Here is a 27,473-nt window from a genome sequence, read left to right as displayed (position 1 = left end):
CTTTTCTTTTCCACTACTACCTCTGGTAGGTGGAGGGCTACAGGAGAGGTGAACACTTATTAAAGCAGGCTAACAAAAATGTATGCCTACACTGACCAGCTCTGATTCAGGAGAGTGAAAGGGTTGTAACAGTGAAGGCCTAACACCGTATCTGTCAAGCTAATACCTTCTGATGGCCATGACATTATAAAAAATGACACACAACATCATCAGGAACAATAAAGGTCATAAATCTTCTAGGATCTTTAGCTCCAATATTTTCTATAAATCTGGCTTTGCTTTCATAACTTTCAACTTTCTGACTATGAACAGTCGTGAAGACTACCTGCTTCTTTATCCTTACAGCCACTCGACATAGCATCATCTTCCAGAAGGTTACCTCAGGCTTACCCTCATGCTTCTTTTCTTCTTTCTGAACCAAATTAGAGCAACAGTATTTTCTTCATTCATACACACACATACATACATACACACACATACACACACCTTTTTTCATATCTAAGATTTTTAAGATTAATTTCTTTTAATCCTCAAATCTTTTTAATATATACTTATTTTTATTTTTTGCATGCATTGGTGTTCTGCCTGTATATATGTCTATATGCCACATGCACACTGCCTAGGGAGGAAAGAACGAGTTGGAGGCCTTAGAACTAGAGTTACCACATAGGTGCTGAAAATTGAACTTGGGTCCTATGGAAAAGTAGCCAGTACTCTCAACTGATGTGCTAACTCTCCAGTCCCATATTTAAGAATCATTAAAGAATCAAGTTACTCAAACTATATCCTGGTCTTTATTAGTCTATAACCTTTAATGAGCTTCTACTCTAATCTCTATTTTGAAACTTCCCAACAGCTTCTTTAGCACTAAATCCAAAAGACATTTCTCTTTGCATTCCTTAATCCACTTCCTACTTACCCCTGTAGATTGCTACCTTCATTACTGCAGACAAGGAGGACTGTAGAGCAAAATGCCAAGAAAAGACTATAGAAAGAATAATCCTTAAAAACTACCTCTGTCAATCATAATTTCAGAGACAGAAGTTTGAGGGATGGCCATATTACATTCACAGTCAGAAGGAACAGCAATAAATGCATACATGAAAATAAGCACTAGTTCACTTTTTCCACTCTTATAAATGCAGGATCCAATGCCTATGTAACTGTGCCACTGACAATGGGCAGTTATCTTCCTGCACAATTAATGCAATCAAGACAATTCCCTACACAAACACACTACCTTATCACAGCCCTTCATTAAGACTCCCCTTCTTGAGTGATTCAAGATTGTGTCAAGCTAGCTGTTAAAATTAACCATCACAATCTCCAAAGACCTTTGCCCCGAGGTAATGCCTCTGACTCACTGGCCATCACTGACCTATGGTACCAACAGATATATACTGCAAAAATGAGACTATTGACAGTATGAATGATGGCATAACAAGTGAGAATCAAATGAAAATATTGTATCACATATATTTTATCACAACCACCCCACAAAAATACAGTAGTTTTTAGAAAGAAAAAAGTTGGCAACTGTTGCTTATCTCGTCAATTGTGCTAGAAAAGACTAGGTGTCACTGACATAGGATACTCAGGGAAGCCTAAGAGAATGATCCATCAGGCAGAAATTCCTGCTAATACCAGCTTGAAAAAACCACACTAAGGCATTTTAAAGATGTCCTACCTTTACTCAAGCCTTGACATAATCTGTCACTTTAATTCTCCCTAACTTCATCTTCACTCCTCCAAATTCCATCTGTTAAGTCAACATTTTGAAAGAAATTGGGTGAAAGATGCTGAGTTAGAAATAGCTGCTAAACTCCAACTGCTGACCGATAGGCAAGTACAAGACCATAATCTTTATTACAATTTTAATCAATTTTAATACATCAAGCTATAAAAGGCAAATGATAGAAAAAGGGACTGATATTCTTACAACAATAAAACCTCAAAATACAAGCTGCTTTGTGATTAGAGTGAGTCAAATCTACAGGACATTCACAAGACATCAGTAAAAATCTTTATGAACTAGTTTAGCAAGACTGTTCACGGGGCTGATAGAATGGCTCAGCAGGTAAGGGCCCATCCCATCAAGCCTGACAAGCTAAATTCAATCCTAAAACCACACAATGCAGAAGGCAGTGAACCAACTCCAGGAAGCTGTCCTCTAGAACTCTACACATGACTGTGGAGCACATATACCCACACATGCACACAATAAATTGAAGTAGTGGCGCACGCCTTTAATCCCAGCACTCGGGAGGCAGAGGCAGGCGGATTTCCAAGTTCGAGGTCAGCCTGGTCTACAGAGTGAGTTCCAGGACAGCCAGGGCTATACAGAGAAACCCTGTCTCGAAAAAAAAAAAAAAAAAAGTTCTTTGGAAAGTCATTTGGATGGTTTTTTTGCTGAGAAAAACATGTGAAGAGTGTTAGCTGAAGCAGACACAGGAGAGAGGATGTTTTGCTAAAGCAAGCCTGTGAAAGGACATGTGATGACACACTCTTTGCCAACAACACGAATGTATTGGTCCACCTTACATTGTGTAGGTAAGCTGCATTTGTCGGGACTCCAGAGAGAGAAAAGGTACCAAAAGACCTTCCGGTGCTGTGCTGCAGTTTCTTGCTGCTTCCAAGGACTCAGCCTGATTGGCAGAGTGATGTCAGATGAGAAAGATGCTCATGCTGAGGCAAGACCAGCAGAGAACATGTGATGTTTGGAGGGTATAAATAAGACTTGATGGACAATGATGGAGTCTGAGCTTTTATAGAGCTAGCTGTGCAATGCTCATGGGTCTCACATCTTAGCTGATCTTCACTTCGCTGAGAAAGGCACAGAGGAGAACTTTTCTTGGCATTCCTGTTGGTCCTGAGGGCCCCTGGTCCCTCCTGCTGACCCATGCAGATTCGGCTTAGTCCTGGCTGTCTCTTTTAGGTAGTGCCACGCTGCTGATTTCGAGTTTGCTATCCCTACACTATGGAACTGGACTGCTGGTGTATCCATGAAGTGGATCGAACTGCTGCTGCTGACCTGTGAACTGAACTGTTGATTTCCTGACAACACAGATGTGATCTGCTCCAAAGAACCATTTCTAAAAAGGTCCCCTTCCCCTGTGTCCTTTCTTTTCTATTACCTCTGATGGGTGGTGGGCTAGAATGGAAGTTAAAGCATTTAAGACCCATCATTAAAAATAGACAATTAAAAATTAAAGGTACGGGCATTCTGCGCAGCAACAGCAGCAGCAGCAGCAGCGGACACAGCTAGCAGGTCGGCTGCAGAGGAGGGTTGCAGTGTGGAGAAAAATTCAAAGCATTACCACTAAAATCAGGGACAAGACAAAGGTGTTCACAGCTTTCTCTGACTCAATACAGTCCTTAAAGCCTTAGCTTGAGCAAAAAGAAAAGGAGGGTGGGGAGGAGGAGGAAGAAGAAAAATAAGGTAGGAGAGAATACAAATCCAAGGGAAAAGTCAAAGTATATTTACTTACTGATGGTATGATTCTATTTATGAATCCAAAGACACCAGCTGAAAAAGTCTTAGATTTGCTAAATTGTCAGCAATGTGGAAAGCAACAAAAGGAAATTAACAAACAGGTTAACGCCCTTACTGTTTACAAAATCTGAGAAGGTAGACCAGTTGGTAAAATGCTTGCCACACAAGCATGAAAACCTGAGTCCCATTTCACATAGGTGCCATATGAACAAATCAGAGATGCCTCAGAAGCATGCCTCAGAAGCAACACTCAAGGTTGATCTCTGGCCTGCACACATGCATATGTGAGCGCTCTCTCTCTCTCTCTCTCTCTCTCTCTCTCTCTCTCTCAAACACACACACACACACAGGGGGAAGGGGTGGGAGACTAACTCATCAAAATGAGAAGGGGCATGTTGGGTAGAAACTTAAGAGACAAGGCAGGGAAAGTTGAGGATAATAGTGCACACATGTCAAGCAACGCAGGAATAGAGAACCCAAATACAAACTCACCTAATATTTGTCCAAGAGGGTAAAAACATACAATGGACAATAGATTTTATAATCTTCAACAAATGTGCCAGAAAAACTGGATACCCATATGCAGACAAAACTAGACTGTTACCTCTTCTTTCCCTATATAAAATTCATCTACAAATGTATGGAATGCCTTAAGCTAGGATCTAAAACTCTGAAACTGTTAGAAAGCTAAACCAGGTGAGCATGGTGAATCCCAACCCTGGGGAAGGGCTGAGGCAGGGACAAGTCTAGACAGGCATCCTTGTCTCCATGGAGTTCCAGGGTAGCCAAAGCTACATAGAGAAACCCTGCCTCAAAAGAGAAGTAGGGAGCAAGAGCACATTTCAAGATATAGGAATGGATAAGAACTTTCCACATAAAATGCTAGAAACTCAAGGAACTAGACCAACAACTGACAAGTGGGAACTCATTAAATTAAAAGATTCTGCAGTTATTCAAGTGAAGGGACAGTCTACATAATGAGAGATGATCATTACTAGGTATACATCTGACAGGATTACTACACAGAACTCAAAAACTGGTGGGCTGGAAAGAAGGCTCTTAAGTTTAAGAACACTTGCTCTTGCAGAGGACTCAGGTTTGATTCCCATTACCCACTTGGCAATTCTAACTCCAGTTTCAGGGATCTGAAGCCCTTATCTGACTTCTGAGGACACAAGGCAAACACATGGGGGGGGGGGTTATATATACTCATATAGATAAAATAAACTTTTTTCAAAAAGCTAAATAACAAGAATTCAAACAACCCAATCACTACAAGGGCTAATACAAAATCCAATACTCAAATGATAAAGTACAGGTAGCCAAAAAAAGAGTGTTCAGCCTAACTAGCCAATAGAGGAATACAAATAACTAATTTAAATAATTAAAATTAAATTGATAAACTATCTCACCCAAGTCAGAATGGCAATCATTTAGAAAACAAACAGGCAAAACACCTATATTTGTGAAATAAAAAGGAAATTAAAAGTACTACAAATGCTGGCAAGAAAATGAACAAAGTAAACCTTTATAGACTACTAATGTAAATATAAACTAGTTCAAACACTACATATATCAGTATGGAGGTTCTGCAAAATTCAACACACACACATCACATCACCAACACTGCCACTGCCACCACCACAACCATCCCCGGGCTGGACAGATGGCTCAGTGGTTAAGAGCACCGCTTGCTCTTCCAAAGGTCCTGAGCTCAGTTCCCAGCAACCACATGGTGGCTCACAACCATCTGTAGCGGGATCTGATGCCCTCTTCTGGTGTGTCTCAAGACAGCGACAGTGTACTCACATACATGAAATAAATATATAAATCGAGAGGGAGGGGGAGAGAGAGTGAAAGAGAGAGGGGGAGAGGGAGAAAGAGAGGGAGGGAGAGGGTGAGAGAGACAGGGGGAGAGGAAGAGAGAGAAGGAGGGAGGGGGTGAGAGAGGAAGGGGGAGAGAGGGGGATGGGGAGAGAGGGGAATGGGGAGAGAGAGGGAGGGGGAGAAATAGAAAAGAAAAAACCTGGTTGTTCCTTTAAAAATAAAGAAAAGAAAATTCAACACCCCCACCCCCCACCCCAAACTACCATACTACCCAGCTATGCCACTCCTGGGTATTTTCCCAAAGGAATTCATATTAACATATCAGAAATACTTGTACATCAATTATTTATTCCAAAAGTACTCATAACAGCTACGTTATGGAATCAACCTAAGTTTCCATTAACAGACAAATTGAGGAAATATCTATGTATACATAGAATTTTTCCCAGTCATAAAGAAAAGCAGTTATGCTGTTGGCAAGAAAATGGCTACATTACAGGGAATCATATTAAACAAACTTAGTCTCAAAGTCAAATATTATGTTCTCTCTCATTTGTGGTTCCTAGATTTTATAGACATGCATTTTTATTAAAATCTATAATGTGAAAATTAAAACAAGAGGACTTAGCCGGAGCGAGTGGAAAGGAAGTACAGAGGTTCAAAGTGGATACAGTATGAAAATGACCTCATGTAACCCAGTAGCACACACAGCAAATACTAATCAAAGTGTTTTTTTAAGTTATCAGCTAAGATGCTCACATAGCCAAATAAAGGTAATGGTTTAGTATTCTCTGTAGTACTGCTGCCACTTTAAATCTACCATTATAGAAAAATCATTAGTTATGCATATTAGTGCAAACATGTGCAGACACTGTGGAAATATGGCAGCTCGTCAGAAAGTAAGAAACTCGTCTACCTCAAGATCCAGGTATAGCACTCTTTTTTTTTTTTTTTAATATTTATTTATTATATGTAAGTACACTGTAGCTGTCTTCAGACAATCCAGAAGAGGGAGTCAGATGTCATTAAGGATGGTTGTGAGCCACCATGTGGTTGCTGGGATTTGAACTCTGAACCTTCGGAAGAGCAGTCAGGTGCTCTTACCCACTGAGCCATCTCTCCAGCCCCCCAGGTATAGCACTCTTAAGCACATACCCAAGACACTCTACAAAGACATCTATACCCAAGACATCCTACCTCAAGGACATTTGCTAAACCATGTTCACTGTGGCTTTATTCATAAAAGCCAGAAACTGGAAATGAAGGACAACACAGATCTCCCTCAACCAAAGAATAGATGTAGAAAACCTGGTACATTTACACAACTGTTTAAAGAAAAAAAAAAAAAAGACATGAAATTTGCAGGCAAATGGATGGAACTAGGAAAAAAAAAATCATCCCAAGTGAGGTAACCCAGACCCCAAAAGAAAAATATAGTATATATTAGCTTATAAGTGAATATTAGCTGTTAAGCTACAAACCATAGACCCAGAGAGGTATTCAAATTATGCCCAGTTCTTCTTCCCAGCCCCATACTCCCAGAAATGAGATTCAAACTCAAAATACCTTGGCCATATAGCTAAGTTCTTTTCTTATGAAATCGTAATTTAAGATAACCCATTTATTTTAACCTACATACATTCTATCACATGGCTGATTACCTATGCTCATGTCGCATACTTTTGTTTCCTCTTACCTTCCCAGGTGGCTCTCCCATCTGGCTCTATCCCACAGTACTTTCTCTTTATATAAATTTAAATCCTTTTCTGAATTCAACTTTATTTCAATTCCTTTCCATTGATTGAGACAGGGTTTCTCTGTGTAGTCAGGGCTGACATGGATTTGCTTTATAAATTAGGCTTGACTGGAACTTCCAAGGAACCTATCTACCCCTACCTTTGTCTCCCAAGTATCAATATCAAAAACCTGGATTGATTGATTGATTATTTATGTGCCCTTGAAAACATTTATATCAATTTCCATTTCTTTTTCCCTTCTTCGGAGAGTAATACCTACATGAGTACCTATAGAAAGGTGAGGTAAAGGGTCTACGAGAAGGATGCAAGGATATCCCTTGGAGAAAGAAACAGAATCAACTAATATGTGCAGATTGGGGGTGGGTGGGGACAGGACTGGGGGTTTCAGATGGGGAAGGGGAGATGAGGTGGAAAAATAGAATGCAGAAAGATGGGTGGACCTGGGGGGTTACTTGTGGAAACCTCATGCAGTGAAAACTTCCTGGAATGTATGAAGGTGATCCTCAAGAGGATGCCTAGATAAGGAGTCTCAACTGGCTAACTCCTGTCACCAGTCAACTGAGATGTTGGCCAAGGGGGTCGCATGGAAATCCCCAAACAACTAAGGCTGTTGCTAAGGCAAAGTGTTCTCCAAAGAGAGAGTGGGGCCCCCGCTGCTAAGGACAACACCCGCACAACTCATTCAGCATTGATGCCTACATAAAACCTTCACCCTATGTTCTAGTCTCTTTGATGTAGGAAGTTACCCTGAAAGCTACTGAAAGAAAAATGTGAACACCAACCCAGCCGTAAAAAACCTTTGACCTGTCGGCAAACCATGCTAGAGCAATGGTGATACAGAACTTGAAGAGCCAAACAATCTCTGATTTTACTTAGGGCCCACTCCACAGGAAAGAACTCAATCCCAACACTGCTTGGGTAACCTAGAACCAGAAACTAGATGTGCTCCTGGACCAGCTGCTTTATCCAGTCATCACCAGAGAAGCTTCCTCTGGTAGCAAGCAGATGGGACCAGATACAGATACCCAGAAATTATGTGGAGATTTTGTAGGCCTTCTCTGCTCCCTTCCCTGATGATAATGGACTGAACCTCTGAACCTGGAAGCCAGCCCCAATAAAATGTTGTCCTTAATAAAAGTTGCCTTGGTGTCTTTTCACAGCTATAAAACCTAAGGCCATAAGCTTTGGCCCATTCTCCAACAGCTCCTAATTTACTTAACCCATTCAAACTATTTTATGTCTTCCACATGGCTAATTATCTCTCCTCAGCTTCATGCCTCCAAAACCAGGACAAATCTCACTTTACTCTAACCTGAGTTCATCTACCTGCTGGTTATTCACCTCTCCTTCAGCCCCCGCCTGCTCCTTCCTCAGCATCTCGCTGCTATCTTCTCGTCTGTCTCGTCCTACCCATATCCCATCTCCTAGTTCCTGCCTCAGCGCACAGGTTTTTTGTTGTTTTTTTTTTAATTAACAGGTGATGCGTGTTAAGTTCAGCCAAACTAGATGGCCAATGATCCCCAAAGATCCACCTGTTTCTCCCTCCTCCACCATACATTTACAGGCAAGCACGACTACACCTGGCTTTCACCTCAGTGCTGGGTGTTGAACTGAACTTAGGCCCTCACTGTATCCCAGTGAGCCATCTCTAATCAATTGTCTCAATGTGTATTTCTGGCTGACCTAAAACTCACTATACAGACCAGGGTGGTCTGTTTGTTTTGCCTCCCTAGTACTATGATTAAAGGCACATGCCTTAATCACCTGTATTTCTTTTTTTTTTTTTAAATATTTTTTTATTACGTATTTTCCTCATTTACATTTCCAATGCTATCCCAAAAGTCCCCCATACCCTCCCCCCCACTTCCCTACCCACCCATTCCCATTTTTTTGGCCCTGGCATTCCCCTGTACTGGGGCATATAAAGTTTGCAAGTCCAGTGGGCCTCTCTTTCAAGTGATGGCCTATTAGGCCATCTTTTGATACATATGCAGCTAGAGTCAAGAGCTCCGGGGTACTGGTTAGTTCATAATGTTGTTCCACCTATAGGGTTGGGTGCTTTCTCTAGCTCCTCCATTGGGAGCCCTGTGATCCATCCAATAGCTGACTGTGAGTATCCACTTCTGTGTTTGCTAGGCCCCGGCATAGTCTCACAAGATTTCTTAAACCATTGTAATAAAGCTTTGGTCACAGAGGAAGTTCCCTGAAAAGCAAAACCTGTGTATTTTTTAATGTTTCTTAGAGAGAGACTCTCTTACAAGTAGCACCTGTTTAAAATAAATAAATAAAAATATGGACGATGAGCTAAGGCAGGAAATAGATGAGACATGAAGCAGGTGAGTTCTGGAAAAGCCCAGGAGATTCCAGCTGGAACGCTGAGGAGCCCACGGTAAAGCAACAGGTAACTGAGCTCAGAGTAAAAGGAAACTCACCCAAGAAACTATGAGGAGATGGAGGAAAAAAGACAAGGAGAAGAAAGCAGCCGTGCAGCTAAACACAGTAAGTTAGAATAACAGTGTAAGTTAAGAGCAAGTCAGAGACAGCCAAAGCTATGGCCTAGGCACTTATTCCAGGAGAAGGGTCTGAGAGAAAAAAAAGCTGGACTTAGTTTTTACAGTTTCTTTTTTTCTTTTAATTTAATTTTATTTATTTTCATATGTATGGGTATTTTGCCTGTGTGTGTGTGTGTGTGTGTGCGTGCACAACATGTGTGCCTGATGTCTTCTGATGTCTTCCAAGGCAAGAAGAGGGTATCCTTTGGAAATAGAGCTATGATGCAGATAAACAACAGTGGTTTATTTAATAGCTTTTAAAACAGTATTACTGTCAGTCAGTAGTGGTGGACATCTTAAGCCCCAGGACTTGGGAGGCAGAGATAGGTAGATCTTTGAGTTTGAGGCCAAACTGGTCTACAGAGTAAATTCCAGGACAGTATATTTTTCCGGGACACAGAAAACCTCATCTCAAGAAACAAAAATTAAATAAAATATAAAGAATGATATTACCAAAATTTACAAATGTCTGCCAGACATAAGTCTCACAAGCCTACATTTTCTTTTTTTGTTTTGTTTTTTGTTTTTCGAGACAGGGTTTCTCTGTGTAGCCCTGGCTGTCCTGGAACTCACTTTGTAGACCAGGCTGGCCTCGAACTCAGAAACCCACCTGCCCCTGCCTCCCAAGTGCTGGGATTAAAGGTGTGCGCCACCACCACCCGACCCTACATTTTCAGAAATTGGGAGGTAGAAGGTCAGAAATGAAGACTAGCCTGGCCTAGAAGAGATCTTCTCCAAAAAAAAAAAAAAAAAAAAAAAAAGGACACTAAGTAAAATAACCAAAGTATGCACAGATTATGAATGTTACACTTCAATGAAATGCACCCTCTGATTAACATTCCTGGGGGTGGTCATGGGCTGTTTCCAGGACACTCACACTCATACTCACATCTCTTACATAGAATGCTGTAGTGCTTGCCCATAATCTACAGATATTCTCCCACACACTGATTCAAAATTACCTCTAACACTTAATACAATAAGGTCTGTAAATGTTCAACACACGTGACCATTTTTCTCTCCCTAATATTTATCCTGTAGTTGCTGTTAGTAGCCCAGGCTGGCCTGGAACTACTGAACCTCCTAATTTATTCTCTGGGTACTGGAATTACACAAGTGTATCACCATGCCAAGCCTAAACATTAAAATCCAAGAGAATATAGCCAGGTAAAGTATGATGCAGGCCTATAATTACAACTACTAAAGAGGATGAGGCAAAATGACAAGTTAAACACAAGGGTTTAAAGTCTTATATGATGAGCAACATAGAAAGAACCACTTTGTCTAATGAATGATGAATAGTGGGGCAGCTTACAAGTCCTTACAACAAAGAGAATAGCTCTTAAAATAAATAAGTGCAATGATGGAGAAAAAAAGCTCTGTCTGCAACACTCCCATCAATTCAACTATGGCATTGCTTATCATCATGACATACTTTAAAGTCCTACTCTACAGCAAGCTAATTAGTCTAATGATAAAACTTCCAGTAGGTTTAACTTATGAATGTATATAATAAACCTCAATTATTAACAAAATATAGAAATATGGGTTGGTGATGTAGCTCAGTGGCAGACTACTTGTTTTGCATGCCTGAGGCCTTGGGTGCCAATACTAGCACCAGAGGGAGAAAAACAAAATAGTCTATTTTAGTCTTGATAACAAAAACTGTTCTGCGTTTAATATATGCTAAAAATAAAATTCAATTATTGTTTTCAAATCTAAAATCTGGAGCTAAACAAACTGAATACAATACTTTAAATTCCACAACAGTTGGGCTGGAGAGATGGCTCAGCCAGTAAGAAACACTGACTGTTCTTCCGAAGGTCCTGAGTTCAAATCCCAGCAACCACATGGTGGCTCACAACCACTGGTAATGAGATCTGACACCCTCTTCTGTGTACTATGTATAATAATAAATAAATCTTTGAGGTTGATTGGAGCAAGGAGGGCCGACTGGAGTTGACTCAAATGAACAGAGGTCCTAAAACTTCAATTCCCAACAACCACATGAAAGTTCACAACCATCTGTACAGCTACAGTGTACTCACATACATAAAAAATAAATAAATAAATCTTTAAAAAAAAAATCCACAACACTTTACAAAGGTTCGGTAAGATAGAAAATAGCATTCATTTGTGAGAGGTAAGTGACAAGCACAACCATTAAACTGTACTTATTCAACAGTGTACGTTAGTAACTGTCCTCTTTAATAACACGACAGACAAATCAATATGACCATGCAATGCTTGCTTCTAAAACAAAGCCATGCTCATGAAATAGCACAACTAAAGACCAAATGCTAAAACTTCACACTGTAATAAGGCCTACCCTCAGAAATGTGTCAGTTCGTACTTTCACATAGAATCACTTATTAAAACCCTTAATATTAAACCAACTCCTGTCATTCTAATCAAAAATCCAAGCAAGGAACATAACCCTTGTGTTACTCTATCACAAAGCTACTGCGTAAGATAAGCATGCAATTGCTGGCTACCAGAGACCTCCAATGTTTACATATGTAACTCTCAACTATTCGACAGTTAAGTATAAAGTTGCACTTACTTTGGTTACAGTAAGAAACACTCTCAAAACCAAATATTTGAAAATTTAGTATTATACTTGAAAAGGGTACAAATATAAACTGAAACCAAAATGTGCTAAAATAATTCTAAGCACTTTACAGATATAATGGCCTTATTCTCACACATTAAATGCAATCTGCAGACATAGTTTCAAAACAAGCCCATATCAACTGTGTAAGAACATCTTTCTCCATTTAAGATGCCCTTTTACCTTGTTTCCATCAAGATAGATAATTCATAGAACTTATCCCTTTGCTGTACCTCCAATATATTCTTAATCACAAATCAATGAGTAAGTCTATGATATTCACTTTTAATTAATAAAAAATTAACCACAGCCTTTAAAGAAAGTAAAAATGTAAGCAGAAAACAGGTAAATCAGAAGATTAGTATTTAGGCAAGATTTAGTATTTTAATTAAAAAGGCAATACATTCGCAAACAAATGATATATTTGGCCACTAGAAAAAAATTAGCATTGCTGAAAACTAAAAACCAGGCAAGAATATTTAGAATTCCAAGTTGTCCTATTATTAAGGAGGAGAGCTGACATGTACACTAGTCAGTGAGTGACACACAGCAGCACGCTGTCACTGCTCAGGCCATCACGACAGTCTATACCATGACCTGTCACACATGCAAGAAATCAGACATGCTGTCAATCAACCTGTAGTTACACTTTGAGTTCCAATAGTCAAAACTATATTTACAAATATGGCATTATTTTAAGCCTAGTCTTTGATTTGATATTCTATTAAGCCAAAAATTTTCTGAATTTCAATGTTTACATTTAGCTGTATAAAAACAATTTTACCTAAAAAGATTTTTTTAAAGTTTATTAAGTGATGTGCTACATAATTAGCAACAACAAATCCACTTACTTTTTTCTCTTTCTCATGATGTTTATCCTGAGAGTGAGAGGAAGAATCACTTAAACTTTGATCATATGACCTATTAGATCCCCGTTTGCTCTTTTTCTAAAAAAGAAAATATATACATATGTGTATATGTATATAAAAAAATCCACTTTTTGTTAGGCTTAAACTACTTTCACTATAAAATATTTTTAAATGTCTAAAGTTTATTTCTTTAAAAAAAAATCAGTATTTCAATTTACATAATAGAGTTTAAACACAATCCACTGTATTACAAAGAAAAAATTTATCCTAAATTTAACATCAATGCCATATTTTTGCATTTTTATTAATATGTGTGAAAATAAGCCAGGCATAGTAGCATACATGTTTAATCCCAGCACTAGGGAAGCAGAGGCAGGCAGATCTCTGATCTCACGGTTAGCATGGACCATAGAGAGAGAAGACATCCAAGGCTACATAGACACTGTCCTCCTCTCCAAAAGCATCAAAATATACCTATCTTCAAATAAGTTCTACATTCTCAAAGTTCACTTTAAAAACAAATAAAGAAAAGAAAAGTTTTTAATGAAAGACGCCATGTTAAAGAAGAATGCCTCTAGGGATAGTGGCACACACCTGAAATCCCAACACTTGGGATTTCACAGGAGAAAACAGATGGCAAGCCTGGAAGGACAGAAGTCAACACTGACAGTTACTTTATGCCAGTAGTAGAGCAAGAAACACTTTCAATACTGAGAAAGAGAGTTCTCTAAAAGTTCATCTCTACACGCCATTTATTAACAAATTAAGACACATATCAGTGTTAGACCCATGCATTTTTCAAAGTATTACTAAAAACGTTATACGTATTTCTTTTTAAAATATAGGACTGTATGATACCATAAGAAGGGGGCACCAGAACTAATTAGTTTTAAACTGGTTTTAAAGTGACTGTTACACAAGTGCAAGTGTTATGCGAGTTATATTTACTAACCAGATTGACTTTTTACAACTAGCAAATAGGATTACATCAATAATTAGTAATGAGAAAATCTAGTTGTACAAATGCCAAAGTGATTGTATTTACCTAAGGTCTCGTGCAGCCAGGCCAGCCCTCAACAAAATGTGGCAGGAAAATGACTCTCACCTCCTTAACCCACTGTTCTCCCTCTTCCCGAGTGCTGGCTGGATAGGTGGGGTCACAAACATGCCACCAGACCCAGCTTCAAATTTTTCAATTTTATAATATCTAAACTTCTTGTAAACAGTTCGTTTTTATCACCCATTAAGGTAAATCAGTCATTAGCAACCACTGATAAAGATACACACTTTTAGGTATAGTCATGCATCATTTAATGAAAAACACTACAACAATGTGCTAGGACCACTAGGTATATGAATCTACATATTGAAGAAGTAAAAAATAGATTCTTGGAGAACTATAAAAATATGTATTTTTCAAAAGAAAATGGACATAAATACTTAAAGTCCAAAGTTTCTAACTATGAGCTAGAGAGACGGCTCAGCAGTTGAGAGCATGTGTTGCTCTCGCTCTCTCTCTCAGAGGATCTAATCAGTGCCCAACACCCACAGAGGCTCACAGGCCTCAATTCCAGGGAACTGACAGCCTCTTCTGTCTGACCTCATGGCACACATGTGTCACACATACACACAGGTGGTGCACACACACAGATGGGCAAAACATTAATACACATAAAATTTCAAAAATTTTAAAAACAAAAGGCAAAGCTTCCATCATCCATGTAAGTCTGACTTCTGTAAGCCTGAAGTCTGACTAAATCTCAAAACCTTTTAAACATGGGTCTAAACATCTTTTATCAAAGTCTCTAACCAACTCACAAAACAGCCTTATTTCTACTTTACTATATCCTCATAAATGAAGGGAGAAAAATTAAGTCTATAACAAATAAACTGGGTGAGAGTCAGACAACAGGAAGATAAGGACAGTGCTGAAATCCCAAACAATTATGAACAGGAAGTCAAAGAAAGTATACATTAAAATAAACACTTCTCTAAAATCAATGCTTTCAATAATTGGTATTTGCTCTCAATTACTACTAAATACTCTGATCTATAATATTGTAGTAAATCAGAATATAAAATGACTAGTTCTTTCCACTGCCAATAAGGAACAGGCTAAATGTCTGCACTGGCTGACCTGGAACTCTGTCTGCAAACCATACTGGTCTCAAACTCACACAGATCCGCCCGCCTGCCTTTACCTCCCAAGCACAGGGGTTAAAAGTGCTCGCCACCACCACCCAGCAAGTTAACAGAATTCAACCTTCACTGAAAATCAGGGAAAACTTGTGACTATGTTCTTCTTACTTTATGCCCTTTTTGTGATGGTGTCACCATCTTTTCAAAATCAAGTGCTATTTAATATTGAAGTGAAACCCATTCTTACCAGCTTACTAAAGTGGTATTTACAGTAGCCACAGTATTGAACATTGTCTGCGCCATTCCCTTCTTCTTCACAAAGCAGCCCGGCAAACTGAGCACTGCAAAATGAACACCAAGGTTGTCAATACACCTCAAGCCATGACATAGTTAAGCAGAGAAAAATTAACTTTTTGGCACCTGAAAGACAACATAAAGGAAAATGAGGTATGCTAGGGGCCAGAGGTCTAGCTCTGCTGGGAACCACCTGCTTACTTCATTAGTATGTACAAGGTCCTACTTATGCCTCTGCTCCCTCACAAAAGGAAGGATACAGAAAAGCTCTACTGGAGTTGTGGCCAAAGATAGTTCAGACATTCTTTAAAATTATGGTTATGTTTACAATAAATTCTTCACCTCTATCATGAATAAAGAGGTATCAAGTTTTTATGTCACCAAATAGCAATTAAGTTGCTTTAAAAGTTGCATATAGAGGCTGGTGAGATGGCTCAGCAGTTAAGAGCGCCGACTGCTCTTCCAAAGGTCCTGAGTTCAAATCCCAGCAACCACATGGTGGCTCACAACCATCCATAACAAAATCTGATGCCCTCTTCCGGAGTGTCTGAAGACAGCTACAGTGTAGTTACATATAATAAAATAAATAAATTAAAAAAAAAAAGTTGCATATAATGCAACTCTCGCCTGTAATCCCAAGTGCTCAGGAGGACTAGTTGAGCCCAGGAATTTGAAACAGGCCTATGAAAACAAAGCCACAGTGTTTTATTAAGATAATTATAATTTTAAAAATTATTAGAAAAAACAAATAGTGATATGAAAACAGCAAAAGGGACACAGCTAAATCCATTTTCTCTTCACAATTAGTAATTTTCACTTTTAAAATCAATATTGGTGCAAATAAAGACCATACCTCACTAAAGGTCTGAAACAGCAAACATAGTGGCAATTACACAGATGCAACAACGCTCTTTCCTTCTGTGGGATGGGTTAGGGCTTCTCATATGCTAGGCAAGCACGTTACTACGTTATATTACTACCCCCTTTTATTTGTTACTGTCTATTCATACATTCAGTATGTATTTTTGAGGGGTACACCCTTGAACTGCGTTTGTCATGTCAGAGAACCACTTAGGAGAGCTGGCTCTTCTTTCCACCATGTAGGGTCCATGGATTAAACTCTGGTCACTGAGCTTGGCAAGCAAGTACCTTTCCTTGATGAGCCATCTCACCAGCTCTTACTGTAGTATTTTAAAAACACACATCTCCTCTCATGAGCTTGTCCAAAGTGGCTTTGAACTCACTCTGTAGCCCATACAGGCCTTGAAGTGGCAATTTCCCTGCCTATAACTCCTGAGTAGCAGGTATTACATGATTTTGCCACCAGGCCTGGGTAAAACTTCATCAACTTAAAAGGAAAAATTCTTGGCAATTCTTACATGCTTCAAAATCACAGCACAGTAAGCAAGATCAACATATGCTTTTTTGGTCAAAAACGATAAAAGAGCACTGGGATGTAGCTGGGTCAACGCTTTTACAACATCCACAGGTACTGAGTTGATCCTCAGCACTGAACAGAAAACCTATTCCCCAAAAAAAAAAAAAAATGCACTGTAATAACCCATAGGTAGATAGATATTTAATTTCATGTTATGTAATGTGTTTGCCGATTTTATTTCTTTACAGTGAGGGAAACATACCATGTTACATGGAAAGCCTGTCGACATCCATGTTTATTACATGTCATGCAAGCACCAGTGGCTGCTTTGCTTTCTCTTCCTTGTTCATCACATATATAGCAAGTCTTGGGAGAAAGAAACAAGAACAAAAATGACACAAAAATCACAGACATACTTAATTATGAATCTGCATTTTACAGTGATCTACAGAAACTGACACCAAACTTGTTACCCAATCTTCTTTACTTAAGAGGGTGGGTTCACAAAGGCACTGTTTTCATTAGCCTTTCACTGAACTCATGAACCCTGCCAGTGCCCTCTTCACTGGCACCGAGGTAGGATATATTCCATATCCTATGGAAAAAACATGTGAGTGAACGTAAAGTTACCGCAACTCTCCACATTAACAATTAAGGCCCAATAACATGATATATTAGGACATAGGTTAGCTTAACAAATGATAGATTCTTCTTTAAACTGCAGCAATTTTAACTGCCAGTTTTTTCATTTCCCATGTAAAACTAGGCTTTCCCAGCTCAAAATCATGGGTGACCATATGACAGAAACTTAATTGCAGAAATACTACTACTTTATATCAGTGGTATATAGTTGAATAAAATAAACAGCCAACCAGAAGTTGATTATACAAAGACCAATTTCCAATTACTGTAATGCACATAAGAGTGTTTTAGCAACCAGAGTCCAAGAATAATGAATGACACATACCCACAATCCCAGCACTCAAAAGGCTAGAGATGAAAAGAACCACAACTTCAAAGCCAGCCTAGGTTACAGAGCAAGCTGCAGGCTAGCCTGAGTTAGATAATGAGACCCTGTCTCAAAATAATAAATAGCTTATCAGTTCTTCTTCAAAGGGCACATTTATAATAACTTATAATAACATCATTGAGTCATGCACATATGATCCCAGCTCTAGGGAAGAAGGGACAGGAAGATCCCTGGGGCTTGGTGACCAGGCAGCTTGCCTGCCTAGCCTACTCAGCAATCTCCAGGTTAGTAAGAGATCCTGTCTGAAACAACAGAAGTCACCTGAGAAATCACACCTAGGTTGGCAACTAGCCTCCATATATGGATATGTAGAGATAACTTCTTAAAAGGTATAATCATGACTGCATAGCAGTGCAAGCTTTTGAGGCTGGAGAGATGATTCAGTGGTTAAGAGCCCTGACTGCTCTTCCAAAGGTCCTGAGTTCAAATCCCAGCAACCACATGGTGCTCACAACCATCCGTAATGAGATCTGATGCCTTCTTCTGGGTGTCTGAAGATAGCTACAGTGTACTTAAATATATTATATATATAATCTCTTTTTTAAAAAAGTGAGGGCATTTAAAAGTTATACTAGTAAGAGGATAAAGAGATGGGTCAGCAGTTAGGAATACTGGCTACTCTTTCAGAGGACCCAGGACCAATTCCCAGTTGACTCTGCTCATTAATCCCAGTGTCGGGAGAGCCAAAACCTTCCTTCTGGCCTCAGTAGACACTAGGCACACATATAACACACATATATAAAATAATAACTTAAAAAAAAAATTACAGTAGCAAGTGGTAGTGGTAGTCCACACCTAAAAATGTTCAAGACCAGCCTAAACTACATTAGACTTTGCCTCACAAAAACAACAAAATTAGGCATGATGGAACACAAATGAAGGTAAAAGCAGGATAATGAAGAGTTCAAGGTCGTTCTTGAGTCTACGTCCATACCATCCCAAACACCCTCAGTCTCATGAGGGTCATCTTCAGTTACAGTCAATCTGACCTCAAACAACAACAAAAAGACCTGTCTCAATTTTTTTTAAGAAGAGAGAAAAATTGGGGAAGGCAGGTGGCTCAGTGGTAAAGAGCACTGGCTGTTTCCATTCCTAGCACCCACATAGCAACTCACAGCCTTCTGTGAGTCCAGTTCCAAGTAAGCCAGTGCTCCCTTCTCGCCTCCACAGGAACTGCATGCACTTAACATGCAGGCGAAACACCAGCACACCTAAATAAATAAATCTGGGTGGGGTATTTTTTTTGTTTTTTTGTTTGCTTGTTTGTTTGTTTGTTTGTTTATAAGACAGGGTTTCTTTGTGTAGCCTTGGCTGCCCTGGAATTAACAAAACCAGGCTGGCCTCAAACTAAGGGGGATCTGCTAGGGGGTTAAAGGTATGCACTAGCACCACCTTATCTTAAATAAATGTTTTTAAATTTTGTATTAGCATTTTGTGTAGACTAAATGATACAGAGCAATCACATCTACTCACAAGCCATTTTCTATAGCACCTCACAAGGAAGACTGAAATAAGGGAGACCAACAACAATCTCCACTGCTCCTGCAGGCCTGAAGGAGGAGGTTCAGGCATCACTGAAGGAAAAACATCGAATCCCAGAATTTGAGCAGACACGTTTTAAATGCTCTAGGCCCTTTGGGGACAGGCAGTGACCTACTATACTCAGGATATATGTAACAGGCATCCCCGGAAAAAGATGTTTTCTGGTTTTGGTCTTGTTTTGTTTTGTGGGGGGGGGGGAGCATGGTGCTATATACCTATAATTCCATCACTTAAGAGACAGGGGCAGAAGCAGATGGAGAGGTCTAGGATACCTTGAGCTTCACAGACGATGAGTAGGCAGAGGCAGCAGATAAGACAGGTAAGGAAGAAAGGAAAAAATACCCCTAGGGAAGGGACATACATACACACACCCCCAAAAAAAAATAAAATAAAATAAGGGGGGGGAAAAAAAGAAAAATTCCTGAGCCAAAGATCTAACAATAAAGATCTAATGATAGAAATATGACGTTCTCTCCTTCTCCTACCTTTGCATAAAAACACAGGGGGAGGAGAAAGAACAGGGAAATCTTCAGGCTCAAACTACCAAAGAACAACTAAGGCTAGAGTAAAAAGAATAGAACAAAGAAAATCATAGTGGAAAAAAAAGTGAGCGCTCACTTCCCTAATCCAGTTTTAAAAGACATAGTATAAGACTGAGCATGGTAATGCAAGCCTTGGATCCCAGCACTTGGGAGGCAGAGGCAGGAGGATTCTGAGTTTAAGGCTAGCTTGGTCTACATAGTAGAACTTTATCTGAAAACAAAACAAAACCCTATTTAAAAACTTATGATGGGCTGGTGAGATGGCTCAGTGGGTAAGAGCACCCGACTGCTCTTCCGAAGTTCCAGAGTTCAAATCCCAGCAACCACATGGTGGCTCACAACCATCCGCAACGAGATCTGGCGCCCTCTTCTGGAGTGTCTGAGACAGCTACAGTGTACTTACATATAATAAATAAATCTTAAAAAAAAAAAAAACTTATGATACTGAATACATGGCTAACAGCATGTGGATTTTCACTGAAGAGAGATTTCTCCTTAAAAAGGCAGACAGCCTGGTCTACATACTGAGTTCCAGGACACCTGACACTACATCTGAGAGACCCAAAAACAAACAACAAAAAGATACAATATAGTCCTCAACACAAGTAATCATTAGAAGAGACAAAACCCTGCCAGACAATGAAGGTAATCAGAGCCCTGCTTTACTTTGTAACTAAACAGACTATGTTTGTAAGAGCATGTACACACACATGTGAAACCCTCTGGCACTGGCTATCTTCGGTTTCTGCTCTCCCTCTTGTTCTGGAGATAAGGTTTCTCACCTGAAGCTCACCAATTTGGCTAGCCTGGCTGGCTAGCAAACCCCAGATGCAAGGGGTTGGTCTGCTGGGGCTATGTATTCAAACACTAAATACTGGCCCCCAAGATCTGGTTGCCTCCCACTATGAGATACTCACATACACCAAATGATGTATTGCTCCCTAGTTAAATAATCAATAAAAGAGTAAAGCCTGTGAATGGGCAGTAGGTAGAGGAAGGCAGGGTTTTAGTCACCTAGCTGTGGGTCGCAGGTAGAGAAATAAGGAGGAAAAAAAAAAAGGACAAAGGAGAAAGCCTCCATGAGAGGAGGAGAACCATGAGCACATGGCCAGGAAAAACAACAAGTGACAAGGGACAATTGGCTGGAATTTAAGTTAAAACAGGTTCAAAACCTGCCCAATCTAGGCTTACAGCTTGTAAATAAAATGTCTAGATTGTGTGTCTTACACCCAGAGACCCAGCTTCCTGTCTCTGGATTCCCAGCACTACAATTACAAAAGCATGCCATCATACCCAACATTTTATGTGCTTGCTGTAGATTCAAACTTGGGTCCTCATACTTTCTTTCTTCTTCCAATTTAATCTATTTTGGAATGAGAATCTCCAATACTACACCTGTTGCTTTCTGTTTTATAGACGCAAAAAATTGAGGGAAACAATGCTCTATTCAGATCTAACTTCCGTGATTTACAAAAAGAAGATTTAGGACTTTCTGAACTTATTATACTGAGTGGAGCTTAGTTAGTAGTGAGGACAAAATGGATTAAGATCTGGGGGATGCTGACATAAAATAAATGTATTTTGCTTATAGAAAGAACATGTAATTTGGGAAAGGCAAAAATGCACACTGCTATAGACAGAACTTTATGTATGTAGGTATGCTGACTGTTTTTATGTCAACTTGCCACAAACTAGAGTCATATGAAAGGAGGGATCCTCATTGAGAAAAATGTCTTCATATGATCTGGCAGTAAGCAGCACTCCTTCCTCCATGATCTCTGCATCAGCTCCTGCACACGCACGCACGCACGCACACACGCACGCACACGCACACACACACACACACACACACACACACACACACACACAGATCAGAAACAACTTGTAGAAATCCGTTCTCTCCTTATACGAAATGGGTCCTAAGATTCAAACTCAAGTTAGCAGGCTTGGTACCTTTACCCACTGAGCCTCCTTTTTTTTAAACAATGTTTTAAAACAGCTGTTTTAATTCCTAATTTTATAATGTTACAAGTGATCCTTTCTGAAAAAAAACTATCATTGCAGACAACACAATGGAATAGGACAGCCTCCCCTCCCCCCCCCCCCGTAAATGGTAATAAAATGGCTATATGAAGACAAAAGACACAATATGAGCACAATAGGTGCAAACTGGGTAATAAATCTACACGACACTCTAGCCCTGCTGAAACATGTCAACCCCAGTGTTCAAAAGACTGAGCAAAAGGATCGTGAGTGCAAGGCCAGCCTAAGCTACATTAATTACATTGACTATACTTGGATACCTGGTAAGACTGTGCTGCCAAAACACACACATACACACACACACACACACACACACACACACACACACATGCTTACTTTATATGAAGAAAATCCCAGTTAAAAAAGTGAAAAAAATTAGGAAGTTCCAGCAATTAGAACCAAAATCCAATTTGAAGGAAATATCACACATACTATTTTATAAATAACATGCATGACTAGGGTCATCATCAATACTAGAACAAACAAAAATCCAGTAAGCTGTTACTCCTCCATGTGATTTCTTGTTTCCTAATTATTATGGAGCTAGACGTACAAGGCTCTTTACATAACCCTGTGGTGCTCTACCTAGAATTTGTAACAAAAAGCAGATAAATGCTTTAAATTTTTTAAATTATGAAGGCCAGCCTGATCTACAGAGTGAGTTTCAGGACAGCCAGGGCTACACAGAGAAACCCTGTCTCAAAAACAAAAAATCAAAAATAAGTAAATAAATAAATGAAATGAAATCTGACACATAATGGGGGGGTGTGAACTCTCTTGTAAACTTCACAGCTGGAAATTTTATAAAAAGTAGTTGCAGCCTGATCAAAACTAGAACTGCTGCCAGCCTCAAGTGGAAGCTCACACCTTTAGCCCAGACTTGGGTGGCAGAGGCAAACAGATCTTTATGAGTTGGGGAGGAAAATAACAAAAACAAAAACCTGAGAGCAACAGCCATGATCTGGCACTACCAACATTTCACCCAACACGCCACGTTCATACAGGACAGGACAGGACAGGACAGGACAGGACAGGACAGGACAGGAGCTGTGTGGGTTTGTGTCCAAGGAGCAGCTTGTCACAAAGCTACTCAGGAACTCCAAAGACAAAAGGGTGCTCAAGTTCCTCAAGTGAAGGCCCACATGCGTCCAAGAGGCAGCTAGAAGTGAGCTAACCGCCTTGAGAAAGTCTGTACCCACTGACACACACACACACAAAAAAAACCTTTATACCACCAAAAATAAATAAGCTCTTTATATTTTTTTCAGTAAGCTTATAAACTAGGTTTCTGCACAACTTTTCAAGTTTCCTTAATTATTCCTTTCTATACCTTTCTCTATCCTACCCTCTCTGTTCCCTTCCCCATTTAAATTTAAATTCTCCTTATCCTCATTTCCCCCTTCATAATATCTCTTTCAACTGTTGGTCAGGGAAGTTGTAGAAATCCCCAAAGCAATATAAGCAATTGTAAAAGTAACTTTTATTCGCCAGATGTAATTGCTGTCTTGGAGACTTATTACCACATAAGCTCACCCTTTCTAATTCTTTCTGAACTCTGGCTGGCTGGTTCAACTCAGCTATTCTGGCTCAAACTCCTCTCCAACATAATTTGGTCACAGGACATGGAAAAAACATAGAACACTTACTCCCAACTGGTTAGTTTTCACAGTTTCAAAGGGTGCCATATAGGCTTCTAGGGGAGAAAAGCCATGCAGTCTTACCTAGCTGTGAACCCAGTGAGCTATAACAATCAGACTGGCAAGCCAAACTAGTGTAATAGTGTTATGAATAGTCAGTAGTATGGGAGCAACCAATTGCTTTCTAACTGAATTTAAAGTCTGTTCCAGTAAGAGGAAACTCATGCCCAGTACAGCAAATCAGGCCAAGAATCAGGAAAATATATAGGCCCTAGTCTATCACCACTTTACTTTGCTAAATTGAAATAGTATCAAACTGCCTTCTAAAAAGCTATTTCTGTATCCAAAGACTGGACTGGCTTTTAGCCCCCATCAGAGACGCTTCTTTCTGCAGTGGATGGTGGGTAATAATGACAATTTGTCAAAGAATATGTGTCTGTGAAATATTCAGCCCAAATGGGACATGTACAACATACCCTGTCCATCCCTGAGGTTCAGGGAGCAGGACACAATGGGGGCTGGTAAGATTGTGAGACTCAGAAATCTGTGAGCACTGCTGCAAAGCAGTGTCTTCAGGGCATGAAGGGCTGTTGCACTCACAAACTCACAGCAGCTGTGAAGCCTACCTAAAGCCTGTCTAAGACAAAATAGTCACCATTCCATGCATACAGCCCTGGCTGAGCAGCTATCGGCATTGGTGGCTGCTAGGGGCAGGAGGGTCTTCTTTGTGAATGTGGTTCCCAGTAGCTTGACCACGCTCCAAGAGATGGCATCACACTCATTTGCACCTGAGTAGTATTAATTTTGAACTTGAGTTTCTTTTCTTTATAAAAAAGATGACAAGAAGCTAGGAGTGAGACATGGGGGGATGGGTGTTGTGAGCTAGAGAAAGAATATGGCGGGATATACATAACCAAAATACATAGATAAATACGAAATTCTCAAACTAAAAATATATAAAAATAAAGGAAAGCAGTGGCGGCACATGCCTATAGCCCTAGCACTTGGGGGCAGGGGCAGGTGGATCTGTGTTTGGGGCTAGCCTGGGCTACACAAACTGTTCCCAAAGAAAAATAACTTACTAATCAACTCAGAGAGAAAAAGAACACATATTTTGTCACACTGTAAAATTAACTTAGATGAGATTGAAAATTTAAAGCTCAGTAATTCATTTTCCTTCCACCCTTTCTCCCTGCCTCTTCAAATATTTTATTCTTAAAACCATGAAGGACCAAGCAAGTCTCCATACTAGGGAGTCAGGGACAGTCCAACACAAGTGTCACAATGTGCCTAGGGACAGTTCCCCTAAGAATGGGGGGATAAAGGTGAGAACAAAGGCAAACCACAGAAGGGAAATCAGATGTGGCAGAGTGAAGCTACCACATCCTGAAAAGGGGGAGAAGGGACTGCCATGGAGGACAAGAAGCAAGTGGGACCTGAGGGAAGTTACAATGAAATAAGCAACAAAGATCTCACATACAGAAGATGAATTTACAATTGGTAAAGTCACTGAATTGATGAATTCTCAGTATACATACACAGATACAGAACACATCAGTACATGTATGTGTACAGAAGTATATCTATCCAAATGCTGCATCAGATTTAAATCACTAATAATTTTCAACATATATAAATGATACAGATATTAATATGTAAATTTGTACTGCTCTGTTAATAAGCAAACATTTGTTTCCTAACTATACCAACTGAGAGACCCAGATACCAACAATGCAATAAGGACAATAAGTATATTTAGTGTAGACATCATTTTCTAAATATTACTGTCGTATAAAAGAAATTCTAGGGCTGGCGAGATGGCTCAGCGGTTAAGAGCACTGAGTGCTCTTCCAAAGGTCCTGAGCGCAAGTCCCAGCAACCACATGGTGGCTCACAACCACCCGTAATGAGATCTGATGCCCTCTTCTGGTGCATCTGAAGACAGCTACAGCGTACTTATGTATAATAAATAAATAAATAAATAAATAAATAAATAAATCTTCAGGACTGAGTGAGCAGGCTGACCGAAGTGAACGGGGTTGACTGGCGCGAGCAAAGGTCCTAAATACAATTCCCAACAACCACATGAAGGCTCGTAACCATCTGTACAGCTACAGGGTACATGAGTACATAAAATGTATGCATAAAAATAAATAAATCTTTAAGAAAAAGGAAGGAAGGAAATAAATAAATCTAGCTCTTTGGAGAAAATCATGCTATTGCTGTCTATACCGCCAATGAGTCACAAATACATTCTGTGTGAAGAGTAAAAGAAGTCTTGGAGAATGATAGCAATGAGAGATGATAAACAGGTAGACTAACGAGGTGCCATCAGCCACACAGCAACACAGTATGAACATTAAAATAAATGACGATTCTATTAAAATAAAATAGAAACAAATGGGAGTGTGACTAATGTGTCAGAGTGCTTGCTTAGCATCAAAAGAACATCCCCAGAGCCAAAACAAGGCATAGTGATTAATGCCTATAATCACAACATTCAGGAAAGATGCAGAAGGATCAGAAGAAGTTCAAGGTCATGGGGCAGAAGAGGTAGTTCACAGTTAAGATATGTGCTGCTCTTACAGAGGACCCAGGTTCAGTTCCCAGCTCCCACATCAACCAGCTCAAAACCACCTGTAACTGCAGTTCCAGAAAATCCAAAACACTGTTTTGGTCTCCACGAGCACAAAACATACATGGTACACAAACAAGCAGGCATATATACATATAAATAAGAGTAAATAAATCAAAATAAATATGTTTCCAATGAAGTTCAGGTTCATCCTTGGCTAGCTGGCATACATGTGAAACTAGCCTGGTGTAAGTGTGACTCTATTTAATAAAACAAAATAAGATGGCATGACATTAAGTCCACACTATAATTGGGCTTTTTATTATAACAGAATGCAAACTGAAAAATATAAAATAAATTTTAAAACTAGCCATAAATCACAGCAGTAAATTAAGAAAGTTATGGATGCCAAGATGAGCAAAGGACAGCGCAGAGAACAAAGTGCTCACACACATCACTGCCCCACAACACGGTATTGAATGCAAAGGATAAAACCATCTAAGTAGAAGAGAAACTTGACAGGCATCACTTTAAGGATAAACTAAGATTGTAAGGAATCAGAAGAACTGGAATCAGTGTGCCACCTGACAAGATGTAATGAGAGAAACACAGAAGCACTTCTGTGACATTCCTTACAAAAATGTCATCCACCAAACTGGAGCAAACATCAAATCCAAATAGAATGCTATTCTACAAAATAATTAAAGACTACAATACTCTAAGTATCAAGTTGACAAAAGTAAATGAAAGATTAAGTTACTATTTGAGATAAACAGATAAGAGAGACAAATGAAACTTCTAATATTTTTGCATGAAACACACTTCTGGGAGAAATGAGAAGGCATGAAGAGGCTGGCAGACATGTGGTAACAATGCACCACTAACTTGCTGACTTTGATAGTTATATTACAAATGTATGAGTACCATCCTTCCTTTTCTGTTACCTTTATTTATATAATTTATTTTGTAGTGCTGGAGACACCGAACTGAGGACCTGGCATATACTAGGAGACTCTACCCCAGAGCTATTTATTCTAAGCCAAAAAAAAAAAATGCCTGTACTGGCTAGTTTTGTGTCAACTTGACACAGCCGGAGTTATCACAGAGAAAGGAGCTTCAGTTGAGGAAATGCCTCCATGAGATCCAGCTGTAAGGCATTTTCTCAATTAGTGATCAAGGGGGAA

General features: G+C 39.5%; 1 protein-coding gene across 11 annotated transcripts in view; it reads right to left on the bottom strand.

Annotated features, from left to right (window-relative positions):
* Positions 1-27,473, bottom strand: part of Mllt10 (MLLT10 histone lysine methyltransferase DOT1L cofactor) — a 148,775-nt gene that overhangs the window by 73,535 nt on the left and 47,767 nt on the right. For 10 of the 11 annotated variants that reach the window (XM_029473556.1, XM_021156842.2, XM_021156840.1 and 7 more), the window contains 3 exons: positions 17,183-17,286; positions 15,496-15,589; positions 13,092-13,187 (listed from right to left, as the gene is read on the bottom strand). In XM_029473556.1, the coding sequence (XP_029329416.1) occupies positions 13,092-13,187; positions 15,496-15,589; positions 17,183-17,286 (294 nt within the window). The remainder of the gene's footprint in view (positions 1-13,091; positions 13,188-15,495; positions 15,590-17,182; positions 17,287-27,473) is intronic. The other variant, XM_029473562.1, reaches the window with a different exon arrangement.

The sequence above is a fragment of the Mus caroli genome, chromosome 2, assembly GCF_900094665.2.
Source record: "Mus caroli chromosome 2, CAROLI_EIJ_v1.1, whole genome shotgun sequence".
NCBI classification, from domain to species: Eukaryota; Metazoa; Chordata; class Mammalia; order Rodentia; family Muridae; genus Mus; species Mus caroli.
Note: the sequence above shows the minus strand (reverse complement) of the source record. Positions and strands in the feature narration are given on the sequence as shown.